At 37.6% G+C, this 17286-nt stretch overlaps 1 protein-coding gene across 3 annotated transcripts in view; it reads left to right on the forward strand.

The window, feature by feature from the left end:
* TRIP11 (thyroid hormone receptor interactor 11) overlaps window positions 1-17286 on the forward strand; it is a 74543-nt gene that overhangs the window by 6117 nt on the left and 51140 nt on the right. The window contains exons 2-7 of one of the 3 annotated variants that reach the window (XM_032287605.1): window positions 212-270; window positions 5422-5532; window positions 10181-10459; window positions 13348-13416; window positions 15273-15438; window positions 16552-16914. In XM_032287605.1, the coding sequence (XP_032143496.1) occupies window positions 212-270; window positions 5422-5532; window positions 10181-10459; window positions 13348-13416; window positions 15273-15438; window positions 16552-16914 (1047 nt within the window). Of the gene's footprint in view, window positions 1-208; window positions 271-5421; window positions 5533-10180; window positions 10460-13347; window positions 13417-15272; window positions 15439-16551; window positions 16915-17286 lie in introns of all 3 variants that reach the window. The other 2 variants (XM_032287604.1, XM_032287606.1) reach the window with 2 other exon arrangements.

A 17286-nucleotide genomic window follows, 5' to 3' on the forward strand; every position in this document is an offset into this window, starting at 1 on the left:
AGTTTTAATTTGCAGAGCTTAATTTCCCACAACAAAATTTTAATGAACGCTTTTTTTTTCTTTTGAGACTGAAGTGATGAATTTTTTCTGAATGCCCTTATATCAGCCTACTATTCTGTGTAAACTCTGTGAAATATATTTTCCTGAAAATACCTGTTTATTCATATGGTATTGATTAAATATTCAACATTCGCTCTTTCTTTTGTAGCAGAATTACCTGATTCTAGGACAAAGGAAATTGAAGCCATTCATGTAATCTTGAGATCAGAGGTAAGGAAAATAAAAAACTACATAAATTTTTCTTTTTTTGAAGTCATGAAAGTTACTCAAATATTATTTTGATCCTTTCTTTTTAAAGGTACTGCATTATCACTTTTTCTCACTTCCTGTTTAATCTCAGTTGTTTTTTGAGATTTTATCAACCTTATGTATATCAAAAATATATTTACATGTTGTTGCAGTTTCCTATTCTTTAATATTCCCATCTCTTATTTCTGTATGCTATGAGTAGGAGAACTACCAAATGTAGAAATTAATAGTAGCAATACTTTATCATAATCCAGGCTTTACTGTGTTCCAACAGTGTACTAAATTGCAGTGGTTCATTTAAGTATAATATGAAGAATGCAATTCTGTTTAATCTGGAGATTTTAAATTCCCTAACTAAAATAATAATGTTTGGATACAAAGAAGTTTAGAATATATGAATAGCAGGTGGGTGCAGTGGCTCACGCCTGTAATCCCAGCACTTTGGGAGGCCAAGGTGGGTGGATCAGTTGAGGTTAGGAGTTCGAGACAAGCCTGGCCAACATGGTGAAACCACCTTTCTAACTAAAAATACAAAAAATTAGCTGGGCATGGTGGTGCATACCTGTAATCCCAGCTACTTGGGAAGCTGAGGCAGGAGAATCGCTGGAACCTGGGAGGCAGGGATTGCATTGAGCCGAGATCACACCACTGTGTTCCAGCCTGAGTGACAGAGCAAAACTCTTTCCAAAAAAAAAAAAAAAAGAATATAGGAATAGCAAATTAATTTTACTGTTTTATTTATTATTAGTGTCTAGACTGGGCGCAGTGGCTCATGCCTGTAATCTTAGAACTTTGGGAGGTGGAGGTGGGAGGATGGCTTGAGGCCAGGAATTTGAGACGTATTACAAAAAATAAAGATAAAAAAATTAGTCAGGTGTGGTGGTGGGTACCTGTAGTCTCAGCTACTTAGGAGGCTGAGGTGGGAGGATCACCCGATCTTAAGGCCCAGGAAGTCAGGGCTGCAGTGAGTTGTGTTACTGCCACTGTGCTCCAGCCTGGGCGACAAAGAAAGACCCTGTAACAAAAATAGAAAAAGACACTTTAATGATTTAAATATAGCAAATCCAAATTTTTATTTCTATTTTTTTTTCTGGTTTTGAAAGCATAAAGACTCAAAATAAGCAATGTTCTTTGAATTTAGTTAATTGCTTTTTAACTCTTAATTGCACAACCTGGAATATCTTTATCTGGTAATTTTTTTTTTTTTTTTGAGACGGGAGTTTTGCTCTTGTTGCCCAGGCTGGAATGCAGTGGTGCGATCTCGGCTCTCTGCATCCTCCGCCTTCCCAGTTCAAGCGATTCTCCTGCCTCAGCCTCCTAAGTAGCTGGGATTACAGACACCTGCCACCTTGCCCAGGTAATTTTTTGTATTTTTAGTAGAGACAGGGTTTCACCATGTTGGCCAGGCTGGTCTTGAACTCCTGACCTCAGGTGATCCACCCGCCTCGGCCTCCCAAAGTGCTGGGATTACAGGCGTGAGCCACTGCAACCGGCCATCTTGTCAAAATTGATTCCAAATTTCAGTTACTTCCCTAATAGATTTCACGTTATTATTACATCTAGTTCTTTTTGTTGTTGTTGTTTTGAGACAGGGTCTTGCTTTTTTGCCCAGGCTGGAGTACAGTGACAGAATCATAGCTCACTGTAGCCTTGAACTTCTGGGCTCAAGCTATCCTTCTGCTTCAGCCTCTTGAGTAGCTGGGACGACAGGCTTGGGACACCACACCCAGCTAATTTTAAAAAATTTTTTGTAATAGGCTGGAAATGGTGGGTCAGTCCTATAATCCCAGCACTTTGGGAGGCTGAGGTGGGCAGATCACTTGAGGTTAGGAGTTCAAGACCAGCTTGGCCAACATGGTGAAACCCCATCTCTACTAAAAATACAAAAATTAGCTGGAGATGGTGGCATGCGGCTGCAATCCCAGCTACTCAGGAGGCTCAGGCAGGAGAATCACTTGAACCCAGGAGGCAGAGGTTGCAGTGAGCCAAGATTGTACCACTGCACTCCAGCCTGGGTAACAGAGCGAGACTCTGTCTCAAAAAAAAAAAAAGGATGATTTAATATTTTGGGCAGTCCAGTTAGGAAACTGGTTATTTTCTAGTTCATTCTCTTAGGTGATTTCATAAGTTTTCCATTTTCTTATTGTCAGTTTTAGAATAGTTGCCAATAATTTTTAAATTGAGTTTTAAAAATTCCTGTGATAGTAAAAGGACAAAATGTTTTAAAATACAGAAAATATGGCCGGGCATAGTGGCTTACACCTGTAATCCCAGCGCTTTGGGAGGTCAAGGTGGGCAGATCACGAGGTCAGGACATCCAGACCTGACCTGACTAACACAGTGAAACCCTGTCTCTACTAAAAATACAAAAAAAAATTAGCCGGGCATGGTAGCACATGCCTGTAGTTGCAGCTGCTCTGGAGGCTGAGGCAGTAGAATCGCTGGAACCCAGGAGGCAGAGGTTGCAGTGAAGTGAGATCGCACCACTGCACTCCAGGCTGGGTGACAGAGCCAGGCTCTGTCTCAAAAAAATAATAATAAAATAAAAAAGATAAAGAAAATACAAGTTGATTGTCATCCCATGATTTTTCTTAGATTGATGAAAGTATTCAGGGTACCCTTATGATAATTGATTGATAGAATATTTTATTCTATTTTGAAAAATACATAGATTTTCTCTTTGTTGGTAGACCCCTAAGAAAGAATAAAAGAAATAAATATCAAGTTTTATGAATAGTTAGGACTACTTAAAAAAGAAATTAAGTTGATTTTAGAGGACCCGGATGGTATAACCAAGTAATTAAGCAGGGTGGAGTATTTTAGATATGAGTGTCTATGGACTTCAACAGCAGAAATGTAGTCAGACTTTAGAGGGACTCAGCTAGAACTGGAGGCCATCAGGAGTCTCTCTCTTTTCATTTGTACTCTCTTGTCTTCTATTTATGCTTATTCTTTTTTCAAACCAGCCCCCTCTGTTCATATCCCACATAATTAAAAATATTGTCTCTGGCAACTCTCTTCGTATTATATAAGTTCAGCCACGTGAAGATAATTTGTCCTTCGTTTGCTCTCTCAGCCTTTCTTTTGCTTTTGAGACAGGGTCTTGCTCTGTTACCCAGGCTGGAGTGCAGCAGTGTGATCAAGGCTCCCTGCAGCCATGACCTCTCAGACTCAAGCAGTCTTCCCTCCTCAACCTCCTGAGTAGCTGGGACTATGGGCGCAAGCCACCTTGCCCAGCTAATTTTCATATTTGTATTTTTTGTAGAAACGGGGTCTCCTTATGTTTCCCAGGCTGATCTCGAACTCTTGGGCTGAAGTGATCCTCCCACCTCAGCCTCCCAAAGTGCTGAGATTATAGGCGTGAGCCACCGCACCTGGCCCTTTCTCAACCTTTCTGACTCTCATATGGCTAGGGAGATCAGGGGAGACAACCAAGTAGATATTGACTATGTTCAGAGTTTTAAGGTAGGTTCTTTTTTTTCGTTCTTTCTTTTCTTTTCTTTCTTTTTTCTTTTTTCTTTTTTTTTTTTTTTTTGGAGACGGAATTTCACTCTGTCACCAGACTGGAGTGCAGAGGTGCAATCTCGGCTCACTGCAACCTCCACCTCCTGGGTTCAAGCAATTCTCGTGCCTCAGCCTCCTGAGTAGTTGGGGTTACAGGCAAGTGCCACCATAACCAGCTAATTTTTGTGTTTTTAGTAGAGACGGGGTTTCACCATGTTGGCCAAGATGGTCTCCATCTCTTGACCTTGCGATCCGCCCACCTTGGCCTCCCACAGCACTGGGATTACAGGTGTGAGCCACCACAACTGGCTGAGTTTTAAGGTTCTAGTTACTAATCAGAGTTAAACAAATAACCTTAGGTAATTTTGTGGGGGGAAAAAAAACCTGAAGTAAACTTTTACAACCAGTTTTTGACTTAAGTATATTATATTGCCCAGTTACGTATGGTGTTTTTCATATTAACAATTTACAGAAAATCATGCAAAAGCAGCCAGTAGGATAGAAGATAATCAGCTGTTGTGACCATTGGTCTTGTTTATTACTACTGATTCTTCCAGATAATTAAGTTCTGTATTAGATTTCTAGGGATGGAGTCCCAAACTAGGATTTGTACATGTTGTAATTATTCCTTTGATTATTCAATTGGTTTTCTCTGGGAATTTATGTAATCTTCCCTGGATCATTATTTTCAGATCTATTGACATCAGAAGTTCCTAGAATCTAAGAAGAAAACAAATGACATCCCCAAAGTGAAAAAGTCTTCATCTCTTAGCAAGCGCTTTTTGTCTCACCATCAGTCTCCTTTTTCTCATTCATTGTTAAACTGTGTTTGTAGTTATATTAGTAGAACGCTTAGTAAATTGTTATCTGCAATGACTTGTAAATTCTTTTCTGTAGAGGGTTTTAGTGTCCATTTCTCTTGCCCCATTATGTTCTTACTATTTCAATTAAATAAGGAATGAATAATAGGTTAATATAATTTAATATTTAGGTACATACAATTTGAGTAATTTTTTTTATGTTTTTCAACATCTTAAAAGACTGTGTGTGATGTCTAGGTTCATTGAATTAGGGTATTTTGTGTACTTCTAACTTTTTTCAAACAGTTCCAGTAGTGGTTTTTAAATTTGGAGTTTTCAGAGGTGCTTCAGGGAGCCTGAAAGACGAGCAAACAATGTGAGATTTTAGCCTCCTCCCTATACTTCAACCAGAAAGATTTCTTACAAAAAAAAAGTTCTGTTTGGGGAGAAAACAAAAGCTCAAACACGTATTCCATTCATTTACTAGATGTGTATTGACTACTATGTGGTAGAACTGGGTATAGAAAGATGGGGAAACATTGATTAGTGGCTTTTTCTTAGCAGAAAATCAATCTGAGCAAAATGTTAATTTTTCCCCGTTTGGTTTAGAATTATGCATATTCTATATAAACATGGTCAGCGCATTTTTAACTTTGAAAGCATATTTTAAATTCCGGAATTCTGTCCGAGACCTGTTGTATTTGACTTTTTTTGAGGGGGAGGCAGTATGGTTTTCATAATGCTGTGCAGATAACTAATTGCATGTTTTACTTGCAGTCTTTTGTTGAAAATACATTTTTTTTCCTAGAATGAAAGACTTAAGAAACTGTGTACTGATCTAGAAGAGAAACATGAAGCATCAGAGCTTCAAATAAAGCAACAATCTACAAGCTACCGAAATCAACTTCAACAAAAAGAGGTAAATGTGATCACAGTTACTTCATATTTATTTAACTGTAATGTATTTAGGTATGTTTTTAGAGTTAGAATATAGATCAAGGTATATTCAGGTCTATAAAAATAAGGTGATAAATTTAATAATCTCAATTCAGTTTGATATCCCTTATTTAATAAGAACTTTATAAGGTTTTCTATTAAGTTTACGTTATTTACTTTTTTTTTTGTTTTTGAGACAATCTCACTCTGTCGCCCAGGCTGGAGTGCAGTGGTGTAATCTCCGTTCACTGCAGGCCTCCCGGGTTCAATTAGGATAGAACAGTAGTTCCTCCTACCCGGGGCTTTACAGTCAAGCCATTCTTTTGCCTCAGCTTCCTGAGTAGCTGGGATTACAGGTGTCCACAATCATGCCTAGCTATGTTTTGTATTTTTAGTAGAGACGGGGTTTCGCCATGTTGGCCAAGCTGGCTTCCAACTCCTGACCTCAGGTGATCGGCCTCCCAAAGTCCTAGGATTACAGGCGTGAGCCACACACCTGGCTAGTTTACATTATATAAACCAAACTATGTGATGTGTAATTTTTTCGTTCCAAAAGAAGAAGAAAAAGTTTTTGTATAAAATATCTTTAGGCATCTGTTGCTTATAATTTCTGATATTATGAAGCCTAATATTTGTTGTATTGGCAAGTGCTTGATTTTCCATGGAAAAACAGTATTAAGTATATTATAATCTACTTATAATTGTCTTATAAATGTTTTTGAGTTTTTTTAGTTTGAAATGGCTGCCTTGGAATTGATTTATCTTTGCCTTACAGTGCTGGTAGTAGATATTATTATATAGTTTAATGTTATTCTGAATCCTTAAAATACAGTCTGTGTCCTCATGTGTCATGATGTTCCTGAATTCTCTTTAGTGTTTAGTACGTAAGTGGACCCCAGTAAATACTTAAATTGAATTGAACCGTTTCCTGTTTTATTAACCAGATCATTTGGGTGTTTTTCAGTTTTTGACTAAATGTTCATTTCTACCATAACTTTATATTTGGGTTTTAAAAATCTACGTGCCATGATTTCTGGTTCCTTTTGTGATATGCTAAGGTGAAAGATAAAAGTATAGCACGTTAAAGATATACGTAGGCATTGCAAGAAGTAGTGCTTAAATTTTCTTTTTTTTTTTTTTTTTTTTTTTTTTTTTTTTTTCTTTTTTTTTGATGCAGAGTTTCACTCTTGTTGCCTAGACTGGAGTGCACTGGCACAATCTCAGCTCACCATAAACTCCATCTTGTATGTTCAAGCGATTATCCTGCCTCAGCCTCCTGAGTAGCTGGGATTACAGGCGTGCACCACCACGCTCAGCTAATTTTGTATTTTTAGTAGAGACAGGATTTCTCCATGTTGGCCAGGCTGGTGTCGAACTCCGGACCTCAGGTGATCCTCCCACCTCGACCTCCCAAAGTGCTGGGATTGCAGGTGTGAGCCACCACGCCTGGCCCGAAAGTAGTGCTAAAATTTTCAATTTGTTGGGAAGTGATAATTTTATAAAATACAATAAAAAATGAATTACTACAAAAACAAAATGAATACTAAAAAAAGCAAAGTTGCAAGTTCAAATAATTTCTTTTTTTTTTTAGATGGAGTGTTGCTCTATTGCCCAGGCTAGAGTGCAGTGGTGCAATCTTGGCTCACTGCAACCTCTGTGTCCCAGGTGCAAGCAGTTCTCGTGCCTCAGCCTCCCGAGTAGCTGGGATTACAGGCATGTGCTACTGCGCATGGCTAATTTTTATATTTTTTGTAGAAATGGGGTTTCACCACGTAGGCCAGGCTGGTCTCAAAATTCTGACCCGAGGTGATCTACCTGCCTTGGCCTCCCGAAGTTCTGGGATTACAGGCGTTAGCCACTGTACCCGGCTGCAAGTTCAAATTAAAGTTACAAACCTCCTTTTTTTCCTCACGATTCCCCAGCTCTACTAAAAAATAGAAAACTTAGCTGGGCATGGTGGCGTGTGCCTGCAATCTCAACTACTCGGGAGGCTGAGACAGGAGAATTGCCTGAACCCAGGAGGTGGAGGTTGCAGTGAGCCTAGATGGTGCCACTACACTCCAGCCTGGGCAACAGAGCGAGACTCTGTCTCAAAAAAAAAAAAAAAAAAGAAAAAAAAGATTCAGCAGATATAAAATTACCACCAAATTGCTTTAAACCTTACTCTTTAAACCTTAAAGTCTTTAAAGCTTACTCTTTAAACCTTAAAGTCTTTAAACCTTACTCTTCCCGTTGCTGTACTTGCTATGGACTGGTAGTGAGCATTCACTGCATTCGTCCGTGGATCACACTTTGAGTAGCACTGACTTATAAACATGATGATAGAACAATATTTCCTCCTACCCAGGGGTTTACAGCTGAATCGTTATGACACTTTAAAAGCATATACATGTTGGCTGAGTGCAGTGGCTCACACCTGTAATCCCAGCACTTTGAGAGGCTGAGGTGGGTGGATCACGAGGTCAGGAGTTCAAGACCAGACTGGACAACATGGTGAAACCCTCTCTTTACTTAAAAAATACAAAAATTAGCTGGGCGTGGTGGCTCACGCCTGTAATCTCAGCTACTTTGGAGGCTGAGGTAGGAGAATTGCTTGAACCGGGACCCGAGAGATAGAGATTACAGTGAGCCAAGATCACGCCAGTGCACTCCAGCCTAAGCTACAGAGCAAGACTCCATCTCAAAGAAAAAAAAAGAAAAGCGTATACATGTTTACATCACCTAGGAGATTGAACTTAGTGTACTGGGAAGAGGCCCTGGTGCAGGTTGAGCATTCCTACCAAAATACAAAATGCTCCAAAATCCAAAACTTTGAGTGCCAGTGTGATGCCACAAGTGGAAAATTCCACACATAAGTACTCAACACAAGCTTTGTTTTATGCACAAAATTGCTAAAAGCATTTTATAAAATTGCTTTCCCATGTCCCTGTGGGTATTAAGGTGTATATGAAACATAAATGAATTTTGTGTTTAGATGTGGGTCCCATCCCCAAGATATCTCATTATGTTTATGAAAATATTCTCAAATTGGAAAATATCTGAAATGTAAAACCCTTCTAGTCTCAAGCATTCAGATAAGGATACTCAACCTGTACTGATAATTTTCAAAAGCTCCATAGGTGATTCTGATGCTTACCTCACAGGTGAAAATACTGGTGTGGAAAATTTTGGCATTTTATTTTCTACTTAACTATCCATATTAGAGGACACATTAAGCATTCAGGTTTGGAAATATCTGTTATTACAGTTTGTAATTGTATAACTCTACAAGTTGATGTATCTTATATAATGATAGCTTTTAAAATATTATAGCTACCTTTGAAAAAAATGTAGATTTTAGTACTTTTTACAAGGATGAAAGATATGATTATATGGATCTGCTGCTTCCTGAATATATCTGCAGCCTTCATTGTAATGTTCATATTCTCCAAGATGGAATTTATCTCATGTCATTTGTGGGAAAATGAATGAAATTTGTACACTACCATAAATTTCCATTCGAGAAGGGGCTCCAGTATAAAAAACTTGTTTGTTATGACATATGACATGCATGTGTTTAGCTTTTGTCTACTTGCTTAACTCTATGCATATAGAAATACTGTTACTTTTTATTTATTCCAAATTAAAAGCAAATTATTTGCGACACAAATGACTGTAAAATAAATTGTGTTACAAATTAAAGAAGAAAAAAAGAAATACTGTTACTTTTTGGCTGTCTTCCCAATATCAAATTTTCCTAGTTGTGGCGGTGTCTTCGGACTAGTTTGACTGCTTTACAGAAAGCTTATTTCAGTTCTGTCTATATTGTTTGTTTTTGTGTTTTGAATGATCTTTTACTCAGAGTGGATGTGGCATTGTGGTGGGTCCTGTGTTTATAATTTCTTTTGTGCTATGACTTGCCAGCCTTCAGTCAAAACTCTGCTGGTAGTTTAAGAATTTATATACTGTTCTTTTCTTGAATAGGTCAGATTTTCACTGCCTCCTCTTTGCCGTAGCTAAAGCTAAGACCTCTTTCAGTACATTATTTCTTTTTAAGATTCATGGGCTAATAACCTTGGGCTCACTGTTTCACTGTTATCTTATCTAAAAAGATTGGATTTATAAATCAAGGCATTCTTCCAGCTGTGTTGTGCAGACCAGTACAAAGTTACCTCTGATTCATGGTCCATTTTAAGCCTACATCTAGCCATAATCAGTTACGTAAGACTCTTGTAACAGGAGATGTTCTAAGGAAATTTCCAATGCTTGGACTGACACAGCTTTCATTTCTCATCATTTAAGATTTAATCTTAAATTACATCATTTAAGATGTAATCATAAACAGAGCCCTAAGAAATTGCCTATACTATCGTATACAGAGAAGATTGCAAACCCGTGTTGAACTGAGAAATGCATTGTTTTACTTAACATACAAAATTCTGGTATTTCCACTGTTTGTGACATTATTTATGCTTTGTGTTTGTGTTTTAAATAAAAGTGTTATAGTTAGAATCTTAGATTCAATTAATAGAGGACCATCATTGGATAATCTTAGACAAATTATTATATTGTATCTTTTAATACAAATCTACAAAAGGTTAATATGATTGTTTTAAAGCGCCCTTTCTAAAACATGGATTATAAATATATAGGTAGAAATCAGCCATCTTAAAGCCAGACAGATTGCACTCCAGGATCAGTTGCAGAAACTGCAGTCAGCTGCTCAATCAGTACCTTCGGGAGCTGGCAGTGTACCAGCCACCACTGCTTCGTCTTCATTCACTTATGGGATTAGTCATCATCCTTCAGCTTTCCATGACGATGATATGGACTTTGGTGATATAATTTCATCCCAACAAGAAATAAACCGACTTTCAAATGAAGTTTCAAGGCTTGAGTCTGAAGTTGGCCATTGGAGGCATATTGCCCAGGTAGATAAAATTTTTTATGAGTTTTTGAAAACTTTGAGTAAAAATACTGGTGTAATACAAAAAGCTATATGTAGGGCGTTTGATATGTGAAAGAACCCTGGACTAGGAAATAGAAAACTGGTATTCTAATTCCACCAGTGACTTTCTAAGTGATTTTGGTCATCATCTTTCTTTCCCAGTCTGTTTCCCTTTCTGTACACTATTTGGAAAAAAGTTACAAAAAATTAAATTAACAGATCCTTTAAAAAAAAAAAAATGTTATAAGTCCAGGACTCAAAAGAGAAAAAAAGTTGAGTTGCTGTGGTTGAACCAAGAACCTTCCCTCCTGGAGTCCCTGAGACTCCTGTGGTAAAAACACCAGGATTCCGAGGCACCATGTTTGAAACTGCTTTTTTAGATGTTGTTTGAGGTGTCTGCTAGCTCTAGTTACATGCAAAATGAAAATCTGGTCATTGATATTATAAAATATGATAAAGTATTTTGTGCTGTTTCTCATGCATTAGCAAGTAATTCTTTGCTATTTGGGGCTGTAAACTTTCTTCCAAGGAGCCCTTTTTTATCTTACATACCAGATTGTATTCAGGTGAATATCTCTTACCTGGAATGCTTGAGACTAGACGTGTTTCACATTTTGGATTTTGGAATCTTTTCTTTTACTTTTTTTGGAGACAGAGTCTCGCTGTGTTGCCTAGGCTGGAGTGCAGTGGCATGATCTTGGCCCATGCAACCTCTGCTTCCAAGGTTCAAGCGATTCTCCTGCCTCAGCCTCCTGAGTAGCTGGGATTATAGGCACACGCCACCACACCTGGCTAATTTTTTTTGTATTTTTAGTAGGGATGGGGTTTCACCATGTTGCCCAGGCTGGTCTCCAACTCCTGACCTCTGGTAATCCACCTGCTTCGGCTCCCAAAGTGATGGGATTATAGGCATGAGCCACTGCATCCAGACAGATTTTGGAATATTTTCATAAACATAATGAAATATCTTGAGGATGGGATCCAAGTCTAACCATGGAATTCATTTAAGTTACATATAAAATTTATACCCATTGGTACTTGTGAAGGTGATTTTATATAATATTTTAAGTAATATTCTGTAACTTGTTCGTGAAACAAAGTTTGCATTAAGTACTTATGTGTGGAATTTTCCACGTGTGGCATCATGCTGGCAGTCAGATATTTCAGATTTTGGAGTATTTTAATTTTCGGATTTTTGGATTAGGGATTCTCAACCTGTTGTATGCTATGGAAATTGTCAAGAGACATGAGACCTGGAATTAATTGGAACGTTGTTCATTTGAATTTAATTTCATTATCGTAAGAAAAAAACAAATTATATGAGTAAAAAGATTGTTTTTTGTGTTTTTGTAAATGTAGTCTAGTTATGTGAAGGAGAAATCTTCCCAATTTAAATTATCTCCTTTGTTCACAAGTTGCTAGACATTCTCAGTACACACAATAAGCCTTAGAAAAGATGATCTGTTGGTCCATCTTATCTTCAAAAAGCCGTAGTTCTTAAACTTTGTGTGTGTAACAAATGACCTCGGGAATTTGGCAGTATTGTAGATCTTCTGTTGTACCTTCAGAGATACCAATTTGTTAGCCAGTTTTAGGGTCTTAAACTGCTTTCAAACAAATAGCTCTGATGATTCTGATAACCTGAGGAACACATTTTAAGAAACAATAGGGTAAGATTTCATAGGGAAGAGAATGGTTTTTGGTGTGTTCACTTCAGCATGTCTTGAATGCCTACTCCATGACAGACCTGTACTAGACTACAAAGGTGAAAAAGGCATTATTGGGACCTTTCTGAGGACTTAATTTTCTAGCAAGACATAATAAAAATTAATATTTGTATTACACTTTACAAGATCCTCTATATGTATTATCCCAATATATTATTATGTTAATAATACGAGATGTATTTATTACCTCTATTTTATAGATAAGGAAACTGAAACTTTAAGTAATACAATCCATTGCCACAGTGATTAAATTATGATTCAAACACACATGTTTTGTCTCTAAATCCTGTATTTTTTCTATTATGCTTTATTCTTTGAGTCCTAGAGTAGCTTTTGGTTCATTAAGATGTTATGTAGTAATATTAATAAAGATAAGTGAACAACATACAGCTTTGAATGAGAAGGATCCAAAAGTTGTTTTATTTATTTGTAAACCAAAGATTATTCTCTATTGGGTAGAGATCTGGGTAAAATCATTTAAAAAAGATTTTGCCAGGCATGGTTGTTCATGTCTAATCCCAGCACTTTGGGAGGCCAAGGCAGGAGGATTGCTTGAGACCAGGAGTTCGAGACCAGCCTGGGCAACATAGTGAGACAGCACCCCTCCATCCCACAGAAAAAAAAAAAAATAGCTGGACATGGTGGGATGTGCCTGTAGTCCCAGCTACTTGGAATGCTGAGGCGGGAGGATTGCTTGAGCCCAGGAGGTAGAGGCTGCAGTGAGCCATGATCACACCACTGCATTCTAGCCTGAGAGACAGAGAAAGACCCTGTCTCCAAAAAAAAAAAAAAAGAAAGAAAGAAAGAAAGAAGGAAAATTTCCTTTTAGAAAGCTGCTCAATTACCTTTATGCTTAAATTTTGTAAAGCTAAGTAAAATATTCTATAAATTTTTTACCTTAACTTTAGTTATTTTATAAAACTGTTGTCCCCCCAATTAATAAATTCTTAAACATGGTATCTTTTATTTATTGTGTACTATTCACTACTGGACTAGGTTCTTTAAAAGGTGCTTGGCATTCTTTAGTCAGAATCTGTGAAATGCTCCCTTTTTTAAAGAGTATCTTTTAATGAAGTTTGTTTGTGACTTTCTGTTGACAAGAAAATCCATATAATTATTTACTAATTCTCTTTTTCTGATCTAGTCTTCCAAAGCACAAGGAACACATAACTCTGATCAAAGTGAAATATGTAAACTACAAAATATTATTAAGGTAAGTCAAATTATTGATTGATGATGGCAGTTATATATCTAAATCTGCTTATTAAAAGCATAAGCCTATGGTACTCAGAGACCAGACTGTTAATGTTAAAGAAAAAATGAAAAATAAAAGCATAAGCCTAAATTAGTAAAATGTCTCAGTTATAAAAGTCATTATCATTATATAGATCATGATATTTCTTTTTCTTCTAGAGAGAGGGTCTCACTGTATTGGCAGGCTGGAGTGCAGTGGCATGATCAGGTCACTGCAGCCTCCAATTCCTGGGTTCAGATGATCCTCCTGCATAAGCTTCCCATGTAGCTGGGACCACAGGCGGGCATGCCACCATGCCTGGCTCATTATTTCTAAATTTTTTTTATAGTTGGGGCTTGCTAATATTGCCCGGGCTGGTCTCAAATTTCTAGTCTCAAGCCTTCCTCCTGCTTCCGCCTCCCAGAACTCTGGGAACCCAGACGTGAGCCAGCGTGCCTGGCCCAAAAATATTTTTTATCTTCCTTATTATTTATGGCAAGTAAAGTATATAAAAATCTCTGTCTTTCCAAAATCATTTGGTTTTGAACATTTATTAGGGAGTTCATCTTTCGTAAGTCTCTATATTCTATCTAGTAAAACTGTCTTTATTAAAATGTCATTGCTGGGTTGCTGAAGTTTCCAGGTTTAGGCTGAAAGGATATGGACAATATAAAATACTAATATGCATTGGAAATAATTTAGCAGTAGAATTTTGCTAGTTTGTGTCAACTATTTCTTTAAAGAAAAGTCTTACTTACATGTATTATTGTGGCTGTGAATTAGTTCTAGTGTTAAAATTATTGTTAGATATAGAATTTTTAGTTTTGGGTTTATTATTATTATTATACTAGAGTGGATAGAATCCGGATCAGACCTGTGTTTAAATCCTGGCTGTATTATTTACATGCTGTGCTAACTTTGGGCAAGTTAATTCTGTTTTATTATCAATAAAGTAGAGACCATGATAATGCCCACCTTATAGGATTGTTTTGAGGTTCAAATGTAAAGCTCTCAGCCCAGTGCTGGCACATAAGTAAGAAGTTAATTTACAGGTTAGGATCTTTTTTTTTTTTCTCCCCATAAGAGCATCAATTTTTTCATAGATTAGGATTCTCGGTTACAAGCAACAAAAACTATCTCTGGCCAAGTAAAGCAAAAGAGGATTTACTGGAAGAACCCAGAGTAGTCCCTCTGCAGGATTGAAGGAGGAGCTGAGCATCTGGGCGTCAGGTTGAATAGGAGTGGGAAGAGTGTTAGGAATCTGGGTGACGGGATCCAATGGACAGACTCTTAAGAACGCACTTGTCCTGATGCTTCCTGTCAAACCAGTTTCCCTAGTTGACGGATTCAGCTCAAGATCCAGGTTCCAGGGAGAGACACAGTGGGCTCAACGTGGGTAGGAAGGTGCCAAGATTGAAGTTTGGGAGTCCCAATAAGATTGGTAAAAGGAAAGGCTGAGTGAGACAATAGGGGTAGTGGAACAGTAGGTACAGATTAGCCAGAGGGGTGACACCGGTATTGGTAGAATGTGGAAAAGGAGAGGTTCATGGTCACAGATATTAAGGAAAATACATTTTTACTCATCTTTTGTTTCAGCCTTTTCTTGCTGATGTTCCCTCATTAGAAGTAGAAAAACTGTTTTTAAGACGTAAGAAAGGAAAGGGTGAAGTTGTTCAGAATTGTCCTAATTTTGGGTCTTTGTTGAAATTCTTTTCAGCCTTAACATGTTCTGATAATTATTTTTAATAATGCAGACTTTTAGACAATGGTTAAATATATAGCTTACTTAAATTTATTGATTATAAATTTGAATAACTTTGTTTCCATTTTTTAAGGAACTAAAACAGAACCGAAGTCAGGAAATTGATGACCATCAACATGAAATGTCAGTACTGCAGAATGCACACCAACAGAAATTGACAGAAATAAGTCGACGACATCGGGAAGAATTAAGTGACTATGAAGAACGAATTGAAGAACTTGAAAATCTGTTACAACAAGGTTATTGGTTTTATTTCATTATTATTTATTATTATTTCTTTTTAGATGGAATCTCCCTCTCATGCCCAGTCTGGCGTGCAGTGGAACGATCTCGGCTCACTTCAACCTCCACCCCCCAGGTTCAAGCAATTCTCCTGCCTCAACCTCCTGAGTAGTTGGGATTACAGGCACCCATCACCATGTCCAGCTAATTTTTGTATTTTTAGTAGAAATAGGGTTTTGCCATGTTGGCCAGGCTGGTCTCGAACTCCTGACATCAGGTGGTCCACTCGCCTCAGTCTCCCAAAGTGAGGATTATAGGAGTGAGCCCCTATGCCTAGCTGGTTGTTAGTTTTATTAATTTAACATACTAGATAACATAATTAAATGGTAGGCCTAGTACTCTAAGACCAGGACAGTGTTGTCAACTTACATTGAGTTATAATGAATGAGTAGATGACTAGTTCTGCTTATCTGCCAGAAATTTGCAATGACATCTCTACTTTCAAGATTCTATGGCCAGGAGTGGCAGCTTATGGCTATAATCCTAAGCCTTTGGGAGGCCACGGCGTGTGGATCACTTGAGACCAGGAATTTGAGACCAGCCTGGCCAACATGGTGAAACCCCATCTCTACTAAAAATACAAAAATTAGTCAGATGTGGTGGTGCTTGCCTGTGGTCCCAGCTACTCGGGACGCTAAGGTGGGAGGATCACTGGAACCCAGGAGGCAGAGGTTACAGTGAGCTGAGATGGCACCAGTGCCCTCCAGCCTGGACAACAAAGTGAGACTCCATCTCAAAAAAGAGTTTGTGAAAATGGAAATGTCCTTTTTGCCTTTGTGGTAAATAGTTATAATTTACAGATTTCTTTGCAATATTGGTGATGATACTTTGGTAAGATATTGTCACTTTCTTTCAAACTTGGATACATAGGCCTTTATGTAGCTGATTCAAATATTTTCCGCCAACTTCTTATTTATTTTAAAATACTCTAGTTTATTACAGTAACTTAACTTTTAAGCTTTCCAAATTCTGAACTGTCTTAAATCTTTTGGTGTATATAGCAAGCAAGAACAAGTGCCAAGTTCTTGGTACTTGACATTTGACGTCCTTGTTTTGTGTTTATGTTCTAGGTGGTCCTGGAGTTACAGAAACTGATCACTCTAAAATCTATGAGATGCAAAAAACTATTCAAGTTCTACAAACAGAAAAAGTGGAGTCTACCAAAAAAATTGAAGAACTTGAGGATAAAATAAAAGATATAAATAAAAAATTATCTTCTGCGGAAAATGACAGAGATATTTTGAGGAGAGAACACGAACAGCTAAATGTGGAAAAGAGACAAATAATGGAAGAATGTGAAAACTTGAAATTGGAATGTAGTAAATTGCAGCCTTCTGCCATGAAGCAAAGTGATACTGTGACAGAAAGGGAAAGACTTGTTGCACAGAGTGCATCAGTGGAAGAAGTGTTCAGACTACAGCAAGCACTGTCTGGTATACAGTCTTTGTAACTTCTTTGAGATTGTTGTTTCATTGCGTAGTAGTTGTTTTTAGAGACAAATGCTTCATTAACTGAATACTTTGTGGAGATGGTATATTCCTGGAAATGACTGCCTGTTATTTGGGTAGAATTGAGGGGAATAAGAGTTAATAGATTGTGAATAGGATGTTCCTATTAAAAAGGATTAAGTATTGGTACACTTTCTGTAACTCATCACAGCCCACACCTTCCAGTTAGGGAATACAGCTTTTCTTCTTCAAAGTTACTTGTTACCTTTTTGAAATGATCTATATCCAAGCAAAGCCCTGAGTGCTTAGAGCCATAGGTCTTCCACCATTTTCTATGCTCATGATGATACTTAGTTA

This window comes from Sapajus apella, unplaced genomic scaffold (assembly GCF_009761245.1).
Source record: "Sapajus apella isolate SASKATOON/1434 unplaced genomic scaffold, GSC_monkey_1.0 scaffold20, whole genome shotgun sequence".
NCBI classification, from domain to species: domain Eukaryota; kingdom Metazoa; phylum Chordata; class Mammalia; order Primates; family Cebidae; genus Sapajus; species Sapajus apella.